At 65.9% G+C, this 16,683-nt stretch overlaps 1 protein-coding gene across 5 annotated transcripts in view; it reads left to right on the top strand.

Moving 5' to 3' along the window:
• Nucleotides 1–16,683, top strand: part of CABIN1 (calcineurin binding protein 1) — a 70,799-nt gene that overhangs the window by 26,374 nt on the left and 27,742 nt on the right. For 3 of the 5 annotated variants that reach the window (XM_043434671.1, XM_043434672.1, XM_043434670.1), the window contains exons 19-28: nt 239–354; nt 1,530–1,691; nt 2,345–2,551; nt 2,639–2,784; nt 4,343–4,604; nt 5,909–6,169; nt 6,304–6,455; nt 7,683–7,858; nt 13,315–13,497; nt 14,868–15,199. In XM_043434671.1, the coding sequence (XP_043290606.1) occupies nt 239–354; nt 1,530–1,691; nt 2,345–2,551; nt 2,639–2,784; nt 4,343–4,604; nt 5,909–6,169; nt 6,304–6,455; nt 7,683–7,858; nt 13,315–13,497; nt 14,868–15,199 (1,997 nt within the window). The remainder of the gene's footprint in view (nt 1–238; nt 355–1,529; nt 1,692–2,344; nt 2,552–2,638; nt 2,785–4,342; nt 4,605–5,908; nt 6,170–6,303; nt 6,456–7,682; nt 7,859–13,314; nt 13,498–14,867; nt 15,200–16,683) is intronic. The other 2 variants (XM_043434674.1, XM_043434673.1) reach the window with 2 other exon arrangements.

The following is a 16,683-nucleotide window of genomic DNA, read 5'->3' as shown; positions in this document are numbered from 1 at the left end:
TGGGCCATCCCTGCTGTATACTTTCTTGTGTCAGCTGAGCTGTTTTCTGATAAGCACCTTGTACGTTAGTAAAGCCAGACATATCATCACTGATTTAAAAAGGAAAAAAAAGATGAGAAAGGAAAGTGGGGCAAGCGGGGTGGGGGGGCCACTGTGGGGCCCCTTGGTAAAGACGGGGCAGGGGCCCGCCGCTCCCGCCGCGTGCACGCTGACGTCCTGTCGCCCCGTCTCTCCCCAGCGTCCGCTGAGCCGCCCATGCTCCCCTCGTCCCTCATGCTGCTCAACACGGCCCACGAGTACCTGGGCCGGCGCGCCTGGTGCTGTAACTCCGACGGGGCCTTGCTGCGGTTCTACGTAAGTGCCGCCCCGCCCGCCGTCAGCCCTGGTCTGGAAGGTGCCTGCGTGGCCCTCTGCCCCTCTCTCTCTCTCTGCCTCTCAGAGTAAGGCTTAAACTTGTTGGCTCTATTTCGTTAGCGATTATAGACTCACTTAGACTATCTTCTAAAGTCAGTTCTGTTTTTCGGAATAGGGTTCACGCAAGCGTGAAATTGCTGAGGTGTCCGCTTCAGATTTTACAGCCTCTGCAGTGCCCCTAGTCCTGCCCCCTTGTCACCGCCAGCGTCCTCTGTCTGCACTTCCCTTTCCTTTGTTGAGAAGTCTTACATGCGGTTGGTTGAAATTACTTTCTTCACCCAACCAGCTATTGGTTAACTGATCTGTTTTCTCTTTGCTGTCTAGGTCATTAAGTAGTACTTTAACATTTATCATTTTTTACTGTGTGCAGGATTGCTCTGTTTTTTCTAACTTACTGAAGTGAATGCTTACATTGGTGATCATTTTCTAATACCTGTGGTAAAGATTGTAGGTTTTCCCCAAGTACATTTTTAGCTGCATGCCATAAGTTTTGACATTTGCTGTTTTCATATAACCCATTTCTAACTTCATCGAGTTACGTTTAGAGGATGTGGTCTGTACTATGCCTAGTCTCTGGTATTTGTGGAGACTTGCCTTTTATTTCTAGTCTTGGTGAAAATTGCCACGGATACTTGAAAAGGGCGTACGTTTGCTAACAGCAGGGCATAACGATGGCCGTGGCTCTACCTCCATAGATTCACCCGTTGGCTATGTGGATCCCCTCCTCTGAGGGCCTCGCTGGAGTCTGCCACAGGTTCCCGCGGCCCTGACGGGACTCATCGTCTGCCGTCATGACCAACTCTTTAATTCACACCCCTCTGTGGGCGTCTGAGTGTTCCCAGGGCAGGGCCGGTGCCTCCCTGTGCCCAGCTCAAGCTGGTACCGTGTAGATACCTGGGGGGCAGGTGAACGGTGAAATGAACGAGTGTAGCTGGAAGCCGCCTGGGTGCTGGCAGCAGGGAGACTAGGCAGGCCTTCCTCGGGCCCTGTGGAGCGGGGCCCGGGCGGCTCCAGGGCTGGTGGGCCCGTCCTGGGACCTGGGTCCAGACGTGCTGCCCAGGTCAGCGAAGCTGGCAGGCCCTCCCCCAGCGCCTCTCCCCACCTGCCTGCCTCAGGTGCGCGTGCTGCAGAAGGAGCTGGCTGCGTCCCCCTCTGAGGACACCCACCCGTACAAGGAGGAGCTGGAGACTGCCCTGGAGCAGTGCTTCTACTGTCTGTACAGCCACCCCAGCAAGAAGAGCAAGGCCCGGTACCTGGAGGAGCACTCGGCCCAGCAGGTGAGGGCCTGGGTGTGTAGGTGGGCTGCTGCCGCAGGCGCGCTAGGCCCGTCAAAGCAGAGGGTGTCCTTGCAAGAACAGCTGCGTGACTGTGAACTCATTACCCGAAAACGCAGCAGCTCGGGCGTCCTTCAGCAGATCCCCACAGTTGGGCTGATACAGATGATTCCTTAGAGTTTCCATTTGTGTGGTGTTGGGTTTTCAGACCGCAGTGGGTGTTAGCTCATGGCTCGTGAACACGGTCAGTTAATCTTTGATCTGAGCGAGCCCACCCCCGAAGTGTGTGCCCCTGTGGGCAGAGTCCCGCTGTGACCCCTGTGGTGTGCAGACTGCCCCGGCCCAGAGCGAGCCTTGCTCAGTATCTGGCAGCCAGGTGACTGGCCCTCCAGTGTGGCCGTGTGGACTCACAAAGTGAGCCCTCAGCCCCAGCGATTGTCTTCGTAGAGACCAGGCTTGTGTTGGTTCACATTTCTCCCCGTCATACATGTGGGTCTGGGGACTGCCGTCCGCGAGTGGGTGTTCCGAGTGCACGGTTACAGTTTCTTGGTCTCCCGTGCGTGGTGACCTCATTGCCAGGGGATGCCGAGTGTTTGCCTGAAGAGCTCACCGTGCACGCCCCGGACTGCGCTCCGACCGCCTCTGTCTGCTTGCAGGTGGACCTGCTGTGGGAGGACGCCCTCTTCATGTTCGACTACTTCAAGCCCAAGACCCTTCCCGAGTTTGACAGCTACAAGACCAGCACCGTGTCTGCCGACCTGGCCAACCTCCTGAGGAGGATTGCCACCATCGTGCCCCGCACCGCGCGGCCCGCCCTGAGCCTGGACAGAGTGTCCGCCTACATCGAGGGCACCTCTGTCGAGGTCAGGGCTGGCTGCCGGCCGGGGCCCATCTCCCGCACCCCACCGCCTGCTGCCTCAGCCCCTCACCCTTGCCCTCTCACCTGCCAGGTGCCCTGCCTCCCCGAAGGGGCCGACCCCTCCCCTCCAGTGGTCAACGAGCTCTACTACCTCCTGGCCGATTACCACTTCAAGAACAAGGAGCAGTCCAAGGCCATCAAGTTCTACATGCACGACATCTGCGTCTGCCCCGACAGGTGAGCCCCTGGCTGCGGAGGCCGGGCCGCTGCCTCCTCGTGGGTGGGGCGGGGTGCCCCTGCCACTGCGCAGAGCCTGGGAAGGAGGAAGGCCAGGGCGCGGGGGCCTCTTTCCCCGTCCCAGGCGGCCCTTTGCTCCCGGCCCGCGGTGGGGAGGCGCTGCCTGGCTCCAGCCCGCTGGGGTGCAGCCTCTGCTCCTGGTCCCAGCCCCCAGCCCTGGGGAGTCGGCTGGACGCCTACTTCCTCCAAGGCCATGTCTCTCACTGTGGCTGTTTCCTTCTTTGGGGCCGGGCTGCCGTGGGAGTGCTGACCTGCGAGCCGGTTGTACCTGAAGCCCAGGCTTTCTTCCCAGTGAGCAGGGCCTGCTGGCCTCTGCCCAAAATGCACAGACTGGCCTGCCCCACCCGAAGGGTCAGCTCAGTCATGAGGTCCGGCTCGCTGGACTGAGCCAGCGGAGAGCCAGCCTCGGAGGGCCAGGGTTGAGACGCGACCCCTCTGCGGGTGACCTGTGTCTGAAGGGTCTGAGGGGCACTCGTGGGCAGCCCTCCTGGGCGTTCTTGGGGATGGGGAGGCCCGCCTCGTCAGACTTCTGGGCCGGGGAGTGGGGGGCTGGGGTCTGAGGGGCGAGGCCAGCACACACCTCTCACAGCTGAGGAAGAAGCTGTCCGGAGAAGCCCTTGGGGGCCCTGTGACCCCATGTCCGTCCTGCGCACTCATGTTGGTGACCAGGGCGGCGGATTCTGCTCTGGCCACGTGCAGGCCCGTGGGCGCTACTGTGCAGGGTGTGGAAGGAGCTGCCCAGGCGGAAGGCCCCCGGCTGTTCCCACCTTGCTTCCCCCAGCCCCCCCCCGGGGGGGAAAGGCTGCTCACCGTCTGCTCAGGCCTCCCCTTCCCTCATCCCTGAACCTGGGGAGCGGAAGGGTCCGGGAAAGAGCCAGGAAGCTTTGTGAGCCAGTGGGCTCCTCGACATGGCAGGCCTGGGGATGCTAGGGGCCAGTTTTATGGCTCCGCTCGGAGGGGTGGAGACTGTCAGCCAGCGGAGGGCAGTGTGTCCGTGTGGACGCTGCTTCTCTGTGCTCTGTGCTGAGAATGTTGGACTCTGAGGGCCCACCTGTGGCCTCGGATCTCAGAGAGGCCCCTGCGTTCTCCCCCGCAGCCCCTCTGGGGTGGTCTCAGGATGCTGGGTCTCGGGCATCATGGGGTCCCCTCGCTGTCATCTGGCTGCTGGGGCCTGCCCTGGGTCCCGGGGCCAGCCGGTGGAAGCTGGGTGGCGGGGGTTTCGGGGTCTGGGTTGCCCCGAGCTGAGGCTCAAGGAGGCTACAGGGCACGAGGTTACACCTGCAGGACAGCCCCTGTGCGTCCCTCGGAGCTGCCCTATGGGGCCGCCCTCCAGGCAGGGAAGTGGAGGGCAGCAGGGCTGTCCTGTCAGGGTCGTGCCTGGGTGCTGGTGAGGGGCCCGTGCCCTGCGCGCTCCTCGGGGTGGGTCTGCGGGGCAGGCCTCCAGCTCAGGGGTGCCCGTGGCAGCAGTGTGCTGAGCCGTGCTGCGTCGTGGCCGCAGGTTTGACTCCTGGGCGGGCATGGCCCTGGCCCGGGCCAGCCGCATCCAAGACAAGCTGAACTCCAATGAGCTGAAGAGCGACGGGCCCATCTGGAAGCACGCCACACCCGTGCTCAGCTGCTTCCGGCGGGCGCTCGAGATCGACAGCTCCAACCTGTCCCTGTGGATCGAGTTTGGCACCATGTCCTACGCCCTGCACTCCTTCGCCTCGCGCCAGCTGAAGCAGTGGAGGCCTGAGCTGCCCGCCGAGCTGGTGCAGCAGGTGAGGGCGGTGGGGAGGGGCCGAGGCCCTGCCAGCTGGGCGCCTGCTCCCCGCTCGCCCTGGCCGGGGGGTGTGCACGGGTCAGCACGGGCTTCAGGGCCATGGCGGAACCGCTGTCGCCTCCCTGTTCCTCCCGAGGGGCTTGTTGAGTCTTTGTGAGATTGTCGACACTGCTGGGACGCAGTGTGGGTGCCGTAGGGGCTCCCTTGTCTCCTTGAGGGGACGCAGAGGAACTCCATGGTGGGTCCAGGCATGTGTGGCAGGACACCTTTGTCCAGGGAGGTCTCCCTGGAGAGCAGGCACGAAGGGGCCTGCTTGTGGACTGTCTGTGGTCAAGGCCGCTGATGGTCGTGGGGCTGCAGGGAGGCCTGAGGACAGGAGACACTTAGCCAGTGGGACCCGTGCCCCAGGCGAGCACCGTCAGCCTGCACCTGAGCGAGGTCTCTGTTGCTAGGCCGAGGGCCCCCCAGCACCCTGCAGAGCAGCACACAGGCTCCCAGGGCCCTCTGCCCTGTGCCTCCCCGGCCTGCCTGCAGCACACTGAGTGGGGGCGGCCCGGGCCCGTGGAGCCGTGAGGAGCGCACAGTGTAGGAAGCCGAACTAAGGTGGGAGCGCCTGCAGGAGAGGCTAGTGTAGAGCCCCGGGGGCCGCCCACGGGACTGTTGGGGACTGTTGGGCGTCCCAGAGTTAGACACGGGCCCGGGATGGTCTGGGGGCCGTCTCAGGGCTGTTGGGCATCCCAGAGTTAGACACGGGCCCGCGGTGGTCTGTGGGCCGTCTCAGGGCTGTAGGGCGTCCCAGAGTTAGACACGGGCCCGGGATGGTCTGGGGGCCTTCTCAGGGCTGTAGGGCGTCCCAGAGTTAGACACGGGCCCGGGATGGTCTGGGGGCCTTCTCAGGGCTGTTGGGCGTCCCAGAGTTAGACACGGGCCCGGGATGGTCCTGGGGGGACCTTCTCAGGGCTGTTGGGCGTCCCAGAGTTTTAAGACACGGGCCGGGATGGTCTGGGGGCCTTCTCAGGCTGTTTGGGCGTCCAGAGTTAAGATGAGAGCCCCGGGCTGGTCTGGGGGCCTTCTCGGGGCTGTTGGGCGTCCCAGAGTTAGACACGGGCCCGGGATGGTCTGGGGGCCTTCTCAGGGCTGTTGGGCGTCCCAGAGTTAGACACGGGCCCGGGATGGTCTGGGGGCCTTCTCAGGGCTGTTGGGCGTCCCAGAGTTAGACACGGGCCCGCGGTGGTCTGTGGGCCGTCTCAGGGCTGTTGCGGACCCCGCAATCAGACGAGGGCGGGGCGTGTCCCGCTGCAGCTGGAGGAGCGGAGGGACAGCATGCTGGAGACGGCGCGGCACTGCTTCACGGCGGCGGCGCGCTGCGAGGGCGACGGGGACGAGGAGGAGTGGCTCATCCACTACATGCTGGGCAAGGTGGCCGAGAAGCAGCAGCAGCCACCCACCGTGTACCTGCGACACTACCGCCAGGCCGGCCACCTCCTGCACGAGGAGGCCGCCCGCTACCCCAAGAAGATCCACTACCACAACCCGCCCGAGCTGGCCATGGAGGCCCTGGAGGTGCGGCCGCTCACGGCAGGGGGCATCATCCCAGGGCAGGGGGCGGGGACGGGCAGCCACCCTTGGCCTTGGGGGCCTTCCCCCGCCCGCCTCCCCCCCCGCCCCCCGCTTCTCACACCGTGGCATTGTCGTAGGTGTACTTCCGGCTCCATGCATCCATCCTGAAGCTCCTGGGGAGGCCTGATTCCGGGGTCAGTGCGGAGGTCCTAGTGAGCTTCATGAAGGAGGCTGCAGAAGGGCCCTTTGCCAGGGGCGAGGAGAAGAATGCGCCCAAAGCCTCAGAGAAGTGAGTGGGGTGCTCCTGGCGGCCGGGCGGGGGCACTGGGGTGGGGCGGGCTCTGCTGAGCCGTTCTGAGCTCGGGAGTCAGGCCTGGCCCTAGGCACCCAGTGGCGGCTGGGGTCCTTCTGTTGAACCCCAGATGCAGAGGTTGCTTGAGTGCCCTGCACTTCCCCGTCACCTCCCAGCACAGCTCTGCCTGCGTGAACGCTGCTCACTACAGCCTCCTACCCCAGACCCAGGCAGGGGTCCTCTCTAAGCCCCCCTGAGCTCAGGGCACTAGGGCCCTTGTGTGACTCCCTGGTGGGCCTGGGTCACACCCCGGACCTCCCCGGAGCGTGGGTCGCCCGGCGTCCATGTCCTGGGGCTTTGGCTCACTCGCCCCATCTCTGGGCCCATGCCTGGCTGGGCTCTGTGCTGTCAGCTGCTGGGACGGGGGCACACGCGTGGATGTCACCAGGTGGACGCAGTGCACCCAGAGAGATTGTCAGAAAGGGCCCCCTGGGCACAGCAGAAACGGGCTTTTTGTGATTATAAGTCTTTTTTTAACTTGAAAATTATATAAATGACACACACGTGCCCACTAGCTGTAGAAGGTTCTGGCAGGGGTGAGCGTGGGCTGCACGTGACAACCCGCCCGTCTGTTCTTGGCTGCTCCCCGGAGCATGCTGTGTGTCTGCACACGCTCAGGGGCACACTCAGCTCCCAGCTCTTGTCCTTCATAGAAAGGCGCTCCCACAGGAGCTGCAGGGCCGGTGGTCCCCACGGTGGGTCTGGGACTGACTCTGAGACACTCCCCACCCGCCGGCACCTGCTTGTCCCAAGCAGAGCTCAGGGCGCCGTGCTTTCTGCGGCCGTTTCCTTGTGCCCGTGTGAGCATGTCTGCACACTGACCAGGATGAGATCCCTTAGGCCCCGGGCGTCACACGAGGTGCTGGGGCTGTGGGCTGGGTGCCTCCAGGGAGGCGTCTGCCTGCTGTGAGACTTTAGCCAGCAGAGGCGCAGCCATAAAGATTGGGCAGCAGCTGGTAGGGCCGGAGCCCAAGTAGGGCCCCTGGGGCCACCCCTTCAGCCTGGGACGGTGTCACCCCAGGAAACGGGTGCCCCTGAGGGGGCAGGTGCCACCGAGGGGAGGGGCCCCCTGAGGAGACAGTGGCGCCCGAGGGGAGGTGCCTGCAGAGGCGCCGGCCCGCCGCGGTGCAGAGGGACGCTGACGCGCCCGCCCCTGGCCCGCAGGGAGAAGGCCTGCCTGGTGGACGAGGACTCCCGCTCTTCAGCTGGGACACTGCCGGGCCCCGGAGCCCCCCTCCCCTCCTCTGGCCCAGGTCTGACTTCCCCACCTTACACAGCCACTCCGGTTGACCACGATTACGTCAAATGTAAAAAACCCCACCAGCAGGCAACGCCGGACGGTACAGTCCCTGTCCCCCTCCCGCCAGCCTAGGCGGCACACCGGTCCCGGGGGGGGCTTCGGGCCATGAGTCGCTTTGTTGTGTGAGGGGGTGCCGGGTGTGGGGTGACACGGGCAATGTTGCGGTCTTCATTCACCTCATGGACTCACCGTGACCCTCTGCCCTCCACATGCTCAGGGCCGCCCCCTGCCCCATCCCCGGGGGCCTTCCCGAGCCCGCCGTGCCCGCTGGGGGCCGGGGACCTGAGAGGCTGCGGGTGCCTGCGGGCTGCCCGAGCCGTCCCGGCGCATCCTTCTGATGGCCAGCTCCCCTTGCGGGCCGGGCAGGTGGCGGCCGGTCACCACATCCTCACCAACACCACAGGCCCGCATGCCGGCCTTGTAGCTCGGGCCTGCAGCGCGGGCCTGCCCGGTGGGCCTGGAGGGCCGCTCAAACCCCTGCCCCCGCGTCACTCGGCACCGGGACCCAGGGCAGGGCTCCCAGAGGGCAGTGTGGGAGCAGGGCCCCTGCAGAGCTGCAGGAGGGCCCGGGGCGTGCGCGAGTCCTCGGGGTGCTGTCTGTGACCTGGGGGGAGTGCATGCTGACCGGGCCCCCTCTGGGGCTGTGGGTGTGTGTGTGCAGATCTGTGTGGGTGGTCTGAGCGTGTGCGTGTGTCTCTCTCCCTGCCCCGAGCGTGGAGCACAGACCCGGAGCTGGCCGGCCTGTCCTCCCACTGCGACCCCACAGACGTGCCCCGAGCAGGGCCTTCCCCGCCCCTCACCTCAGGGCGAGCCCTCTTTGGACCTTTCATCTCGAGGACACTGAGAAGACACTGGAGACGAGTCCCTGCTCGGGAAGTCCTTTCTGCCGGGCACTCTCTGGAGGACTTGGCGCCACGCCGGCCTCCGGGTTGGGAGCACCTCTCGGGTGCCCCGCCCTGGCACATGCGTGTGCGTGGAGCTGGGAGTAGAGCAGTGCGGACAGGTGCTGCTGGCACGCGTGCTGGGCGCCTGGCTCCGGAAGCGTGCAGGGAGCCTCACACACAGCCCAGGGGCCACCTCAGCCCAGCAGCCACCCTGCTGCCCGCTGGATGGTCCGGGAGCGCCAGGCCCACCTCAGGCCGTGCTGCTCTTGAGGATGCCTCCGCCTCCGCCTCCGTCCCCGCCCCAGAGGGCGGCCGGGTCAGCTCGTACCTGGAGAGAGGCTGGGGGAGGCTCCGGAAGGTGGCGGGGTCTGTGTAGGGACCTTGACGACCGCTCCCCACCTCCATGATCACTTAGCACAGCGTCCAAGGCCCGGGCGCTGTCTGAACTGCCCACACCAGGGCGGGGAGCTTTCTGCCGCCTGCCCGCAGCCCTGGGGAGAATCCCTGGAACCCAGTGGTCCCTGGGCAGCGGGAGGTACGCACGGCTGACCAAGAGCCCCAGCTGGACCAGGAGGGACAGACAGACAGCGCAGGGCCTCTGTCCGCAGCCCTGCCACCTCACCGCTCACTCCGCCCGTCTCAGGAGGTGCTGTTGAGGGTTTCAGCACCAGAGCCTGCCGCCCCCTTCGGCATGCCACCAGGGATGGCCACTGACACAGGCTAGACGCGGCAGGATGGGCGCCCTGAGCAGGCCCCGTGCTCCCCCGGCGTGTGGTGTGCAGCGTGTGTGCCTGTGCCTGTGCACGTGCGCGTCCGGGTCCCCCCAGGAAGCTCTGTGTGGTGGATCAGGCCGCGTCCTGTCCCCTCTGAGGGAGCGGGCTGAGGGCAGGAGGCTGCAGGGCTAGTTGGGGCGGGGCCGAGGGCAGCTGGGGTCTCAGGTGGGCAGCGGGGAGGCCCCACTGGGAGGTGCCTGCAGGCCGACGGTGCTGGGAGTGTGTGTCTCCCTGCTGGGGGTGCTGGCAGGGTCCAGGGAGTAGGCCTGACAGAGCGGCCTGGCCCTGGCGTGGGCTGGCCAGGCCCCTCGCTGTCTCCTGACTACCTCCACGTGACCTTGGAGTCCCGGTGCAGGTGGGGGCTCAGGGTGGGCCGTCCAGGCGGCCGGTGGCCCTGCCCTCTGGGAGTCCTGCACCCTGAGCCAGGTGTGGGCACAGCCCGGCCCGCTTGGTCGGGAGCAGGTGTGCATCTGTGAGCCGTGGACAGGGCCTCTCAGGGCGGGAGACCTTCCCGAGGGGCGCAGCTCGGCCAGGACGGGGGTGTGGGGGCGAAAGGGCGGGGGCTGCGGGGTGCCCGTGTGCCGCAGGAGCCCCGGGGGTGGTGAGCCGCACGGCCCTCGGGGAGCCCCCGCAGCATCCATCGTCACTGCCACGCCGCCATCCGCCTGCCTGTGTGTGTCCATCTGTGCCCGTGCCCGTGTCGCCCACGCTGCCCCCGCCAGCATTGCCCGTGCCGCCCCTAGCCCTGAGCGCACCGCCCCGGCCCTCCTGCTTGCGCTGTCCTGGCTCGCTTCAGGGACCGAGCTGACGCATGCTGCCCCCCGGTCTGGCTCCTGCTGCCCATGGCCGGGGCGCCTCCGCGTCGCTGTGCCGTGTTTGGAGAGTGTGTGTCTGACACGTGTGGCTTCCACCCTGGCTCCAGCCAGACGCACTGCAGCCCCGACCTCCCTGCACCGCCCGCCTGCCCGGCAGGCCCCTCAACCTGGACTCCTTCGCTTTGTTGCTTTTCATTTAAAAAGGTCGCAGAGGCGGCAGGCTGTGTTCTGGGCACAGACCTTCTGCCCACAGCACCCGGGCGGTCCTGTACCCCCGCAGGGCGGGCCCAGTGTCGGACCAGGGAGGGAGGCCATGAGAGGGCCGGCCTGTGAGCCTCCTCTTCCTCCCCTCCCTGGTTCTCAGGCCATAGGTGGTCACGGCGTCTGGGGAGTGCCTGCTAGGTGCTCAGCCTGGGTGAGGGCGCCGTTGGGGGAGCCTAGATGAGACCTCGTTGGATCTGTGTGTCCCTGGGGCAGTGCTTGGTGCCCCGAGGGAGCATCGTGAGCTGCATCAGGTTTGGTGGGTTGGGAGGACCTCCTGGAGGAGGGCCACTTCAGGCGAGGGACTGTGGGAGCAAAGACATGGACCTTGGAGACTTGTGTTCGGACAGTGAGTGACCAGGTGGGAGAAGAGAGACCCCAAAGGGAGGCTGCTGCTGCCTCTCTTGGGAGTGTGGAGTGGGCTCATGGTGGTTCTTCTCTGGGGCATCTGTCCAGTCTCCTGGGCCTGTAGCGGGGGGAACCCATTCCACGGCCAGCCTTGCTCCCAGTGGACGAGTCCTTTCCTGGTGGTCATCAGGGCCCGACTGGGGCAGACCTTGCTAGTTTAAAGAGTTCTCAAAATATTGATTGTACTCAGGTTGACTTTCCTTAGAATCCTGTTGTTTTCTGGCTGGCAGAATGGGGTCATCCTGTTGGGGTTTAGCAGCCAGAGTGGCCACAGTTCTGACCACACCGGCAGACAGTTCTTTCCTTGAGCCTTCATGTAGCTGAGCTGATGGAATGGGTGGCCATGGGCCGTTTCTAGTCGTCCTGCCGGAGCAAACGGAAAAAACACAGCAGGGAGTGTGTGTCTTGTCACCAGAGCCCTTCAGGCTGGCCTGGGAGTCCTCAGAGTCCAGGGGGTGTGGGCTGAGTCAGACCTGCCTAAAGAGAGCCCCAGGGGACAGCCCGCCTTGTGTCACCAGGCCGGGCCCTGCTCCCTGCACCCCAGCTCTGTCCCCTTGCCCTGGGCTGTGGGCATCCCCTGGAGGTGGGGGAGGGGTGCCTGGGTGGTGGGTGGTCCCCAAGGTCCACCGAGTGCCTTTCCCTGGAAGGCCCTCCGGTCCAGCCCTGTGGGTCTCCCAGCTCTCTGCTGGGTCTGGCCCTGCCTCAGGACGGGGGCCTGGAAACTCCCAGCACAACCCCTGCAAGAGCCTCACGGGGGCTTGACTGGCTTCTTACTGTGAAATCTTGCTTTCTTTGTAGTACTGAAAATCAGGGTCATTTTCAGCAGCCTCATGCTGACCCTCTTAGACACACACGTCCCCAGAGCTGCAGGGTGCTGTGTGGCGGTGGCCCTGCGGGTTCAGGCCATTTCCCTGTCCCTGCTGAGTTGCAGCCTTTTGTGATGGTAGTGTTTCATCTCCGATTGGTTTATTCACAAGGCTTTTTAGAGAGTAGCATAGCATCTGCACTGGGGGAGACGTCTTCAGGGACTGAAGTCTGTCCTTGGGTGACACGGTCCCGCTTCATGGGCGGCGTGCTCTTCCCCTCTGTCAGGCTCCTGCCTTGAGCGTGGTCAGCCTGCACTGCGTGGCTGCAGTTCTTCTGTAGACACAGTGATGGTTTAGAGAAAGTAACCATGGGAAGGAGGAGCGGGTCTCCCAGACCTCATCGTGTCTATCATTTTGTTTCTTGACAGCGCTCTTCTTGCTTTTGTGACTGTGTGTGTGTCTTGAATTTCTCATGGACTCGGGATAGCACGTGTAGGACAGAAGACGCTGAAGGGCGCGTCTTCACGCCCGGAATGGGCTTTGCTTTGTGCTCCCCGGCAGCAGGGGCGGGAGGCAGACGAGGTGGAAGCCGGGCAGGGCTGGGCCCTGCCGTTGCTGGGGTTTCCTCGGTGCACCCCGCCCCGGACGCCCGCTCCCCAACACTGGCTGTGCTCAGGGCCACTGGTCTGTCTCTGCCTCCCACTCACTCTGCGCCTCTGTGCACCCCTCGGGGGGTTCCTCTGCGTTCTCGCCCCTCCCCTGCAGCAGAGTTCTCGTTCTGGAGTCGGCACCTGCCGGCCTGGGCTGGGCCCGGCGGTCCTCTGCAGTCTGGGTGCCGCCGCACAGCCAGCGGGCCGGGTCCCTGCGTCTCGGGGTGGGAGCACTGGGGCCCAGGGCCTCGCACGGGGGAAGGTGTTTCCCGTGGGTCTTCACCTGCCCTGTGTGACCTGGTGCCTTAGGCTTTGCTCCCCTGCGGAGAAGGTCCCGCCAGGGCTCCACGCCTTCCCCCAGCTGTGGCCCGCACCCCGGGAGGGGTCCCCCGTCTCCGCTCCCCTCCTCAAGCAGCGGAGAGGTGGAGAGGCACCCCGGGCGCCCCCACCTGGTGTGTGAGCCCAGGTGTCTGGCGGGTCACTGAAGACCCACCACACGTTGGCTAACAGCGCTGGCCGAGTCCTGACCCTCGCGGTTACGTGTGCCTGTTACGGTGTCCGCCCTGTGGTGGCGTACGGCCACTGCGCGCGTCTCCTTCCCACCCCATGTTCTGACGCGTCACACCGGTAACTCGCAGTCGGCTGCGGCGGGAGCCTTTTCGCTGCAGGATCCAGGGATGTTACAAGCGCAAGCTTGTCCCCCAAAGCCAGCTGTCAGACCCACACCGGAGCACCGCTCCCCGGGGAAGCCCTGGGGGCCTGCTGCCTCTGGCGGGGGGCTCGATGCGCCCAGAGGGGCGGGCCGGGCCGGGCCGGGCCATGAGCAGCAGCTGCGGGAGGCTCCCGGGAGGCCCCTCTGGGCCCCGCTCGTGGCTCACCCGCCGCTCTCCTCCCCCCAGAGCGCAGCCAGGACAGCACGGCCGTGGCGCTGTCGGACTCCAGCTCCACCCAGGACTTCTTCAGCGAGCCCGCCGGCTCCCAGGAGGGCTCCCGGAGGCCCTGCGCAGAGAAGAGGCCGCCCGCTCCCGGCTCCCAAGCAGGACTGCCTGGTAAAGACCTTCCGGGGGCCACAGAGGAGAGAGGTACGGAGCCCTGACTTGGCGCGGCCAGACAGCCGGGTGTCCTGGGAGTGCCCTGGCCTCTGCCACGGCGCCTCCACCAGTGCCCGGGACCGCGGTCGGCCGAGGCACTCACAGGCCAGGCCCCGGTGCTTCTCCCAAAGGGTGGGAGTGACCGCAGGCCTGCTTGCGGGTTGTGGGGTTCAACGCAGCGTCTCAGGAAGGTGCATGACGCTCGGTGAGCACTGGTGACGCTGGCCTGGTCAGACCCCTGGGCCCATGCAGACCTACACGCCGTCCCGTGTGTCACACGTGTTTCCTTCTCAGACCCCCGGGCCCGTGCAGACCCACACGCTGTCCTGTACATCACATGTGCTTGCTTTTTGGTCTTAACGCTGCCCACCCCCCCTTTCTCAGCAGGGCCCTGATCTGGCCCTGGGGTCTGCCCAGCTCCCCATCCCTGGGGTCCCCAGGCCCCACTTGGAAGCCAGTGGTCAGCCCCAGTTCTGGTCTTGCTGGGAGGCTGCAGGCAGGCGGACAGTCCTGGCCGTGCTCTGAGGCCAGGGCTGGTTGGCCAGCTGTGGAGTTTGAAAGTGTTCTGACGCTGGCCCGGCTGGGGCTCACAGCTGCTTAGCAGACAGCAGCAGCAGCCAAGCCTCGCATCCCCGAGAAAAGCACTGGCTGTTCTCATTTACTAGACAAGTACTTGAGGTCCAGAGGGCTTACCCTGCACCCTTAACCACTCCCCCACGCTGCCTGTCTGTCTCCGGGGTCCAGCCCTGGCTCCAGAGTCGCCACACAGGCCCTGGATGGGAGAGTCTGGGCTCAGGGGCTCACGTGTGGGTGTGGCCAGAGCCGTGCCTGCCAGGGAGGCCCCCAGCTGTCTGCTGCCTGCTGCCCGTCCCTGCCACCACACCCCTTTGGGTGGGAAAAGGTGTCCCCCGAAGGGTCAGGGACGGGCGTTGATCGGGGGTGGGGGGTGTACTGGGCTGGCCACCGAGTTCCTCTGGTCTTTCCCTGAGATGGAGGGGAGCCTGGGGCGGGGGCGCTGAGCCTGGAGCAGGTGCTGCCCTGGGTGGTGCTGCCACGCCTGCCCTCTGCGGACCGCCTCGTCGTGCCCCGCACCGCCCGGAGGTGGGCAGCCTGTGCCCCGTGCAGGGGCACCCCGCGCCCCGCTCGCAGCCCCGCCCTCTGCTGCACACCAGCTGGGGTGTCCTGTGTTGTCAGGGAGGAAACGGGAAGCCACGGAGGCCTCAGCGGGGCCCTGGGGGCAGAGACCCGCTGCTGCAGGGCCGGCCCTGCCCTGCCCTGTGATCGGCATCCCTGCCGCCGGTGCCGATGGCCACGGGGAGGGCACCAAAGCCGAGGTGACGCTCCCCTCGTTCTCAACACAGGGAAGGCTGAGGAGTCCTCGGAGAGCACGGAGGGCTCCCGGGCCGCCGAGCCGGGCAGCCAGAAGCCTGCCGCCGACCCCCAGGGCCCCGCCAGCGGCCCCGCCAAGCCCCAGACGCCCGGGCCAGCCCCGGGGGATGGCAGGAAGCGGGTGGACGCGCCCGGGGAGCTACTGGCCTTCCCTCAGGGGCTGCCTGCCGGGGCGGAGGAGCAGCGGCAGTTCCTCACGGAGCAGTGCGTGGCCTCGCTGCGCCTCTGCCTCGGACGCTTCCCGCAGCACTACAAGAGCCTCTACCGGCTGGCCTTCCTCTATACCCACAGCAGGACCCACCGGGTGAGCGCCCACCACGGCCCCGGGCTCGCGTGGGCGAGGGTGGCTGGGAGGGGGCACGGCTCGCCTGGGCCTCCTGGCTGTCTGCAGCCCTGGCGGCCTCCTCCAGCTCTGCAGGAGGACGGTGTAGACTCAGCAGCGGGGCCCCGGGTGTAGGGGCTCCCACGCTTCCCACCAGGCCTTCTGTGCGGGCGCTTAGCGTCAGTGGGGTCAGTGGGGTCTGTCTTCGTCCTTTTCTGGGCTCCCCACTCGCCCAGAGGAGCTGGGGAGACAGCCCCCAGAGCTGTGTTCTCACGGGGCAGATCTGCAGACACCAGAGAGCGGATGAGGCAGGTCCCATGGTGATGAATCCCACAGGGAAAGTGGTGGGGCGCAGGCAGACTGGGGTGCCGCTGGGGCTGGAGGAAAGCACTGTTCTCGGAGCCCGCGGGTAGAGAGGTCATGGTAGCTGCAGGGAGGGGAGGGAATTGCCCAGGCGGGTGAGCAGCCGGCGGGGTGGCCCCGGGGTCTGGCTATGGCCTCCACTCTTGTCTGACTCCCCTGCTCAGGAAGGCCCGGGCTCAGGAGCCGCTTCCCCCAGAGGCCCATGCTGGGGGCCTGAAGAGGCAGGGAGGGCAGGCAGCCTGAGACAGCCTGGCGCTGGCTGTGGCGGGGAAGCCCCCTGACGGCTGCTGTGGGGGTGCGGCGCGGTGCAGAGCGGCTGTGCGTGCGGCAGGCTGGCTCCCCGGGGCAGGGCACACGGGCACTGCAGCTGGGTGGGGGCTGCAGGGCGTCTGGCTTTCCCGGCCCCCGCTGCATGCCCCCGCCCGCCTGGCTGCTCCTGGCTGTGCCGAGTCTTTTGCACCCAGCAGACCTGGGTTTGAATAAAGCTCCTCAGGAGCAGTCTGTGGGGCTTGCAGGTGCCCTCCCCTCCTCCAGAAGCAGAGCTGAGATGGGACCTGGGGGTGAGACGCCCCAAGAAGGGAGGGTCGGTCACCGGCTGCTGGAGGGAGAGCGGGGCTGCGACGCAGGCCCTGGGGATTCCCGGGTGCCTGCCCACTCCCCCAAATGGCTTTAACCTTGGCCTGGGGCTGGGTCGTGCGGGCTCCTCAGTCTGTGACCTTGCTGGGCGGGCTTTCGAAAAGTGGAAAACCACACTTATGTCAGCTAGAGAACTCGGGGGCGCTGTCCACAGTTCTGCTGGTATGAAACTAAAGGCTGCACTGGTGTGTATCTGCACACACAACAGTGACTGTCGGGGCTCATGTCCTCTTTGCTCAATGTCGGGCAGCCTGGCTCCCGGGTCCCAGGCCATCTCCACCGCGCCTCCGCCCGCACTCACCGTGGGCCTGTCCCTGCTCACTGCTGGCTGCGTGCTCCTCTGCAAACTAGCCCAGGTCAGGTGGGTCCCCTGTGCTAGGCTGATGGGCGTGGGCCCAGTGGCAGAGACGAGGCTGCCCAGCTGTCTGTTCTGTGGGGCCACACCGCACGTTTGCAGCTCCTCAGTC

Source organism: Cervus canadensis, chromosome 1 (genome assembly GCF_019320065.1).
Source record: "Cervus canadensis isolate Bull #8, Minnesota chromosome 1, ASM1932006v1, whole genome shotgun sequence".
Taxonomy (NCBI): domain Eukaryota; kingdom Metazoa; phylum Chordata; class Mammalia; order Artiodactyla; family Cervidae; genus Cervus; species Cervus canadensis.
The sequence above is the reverse complement of the archived record's forward strand: the minus strand, read 5'-3'. Positions and strand labels throughout refer to the sequence as shown.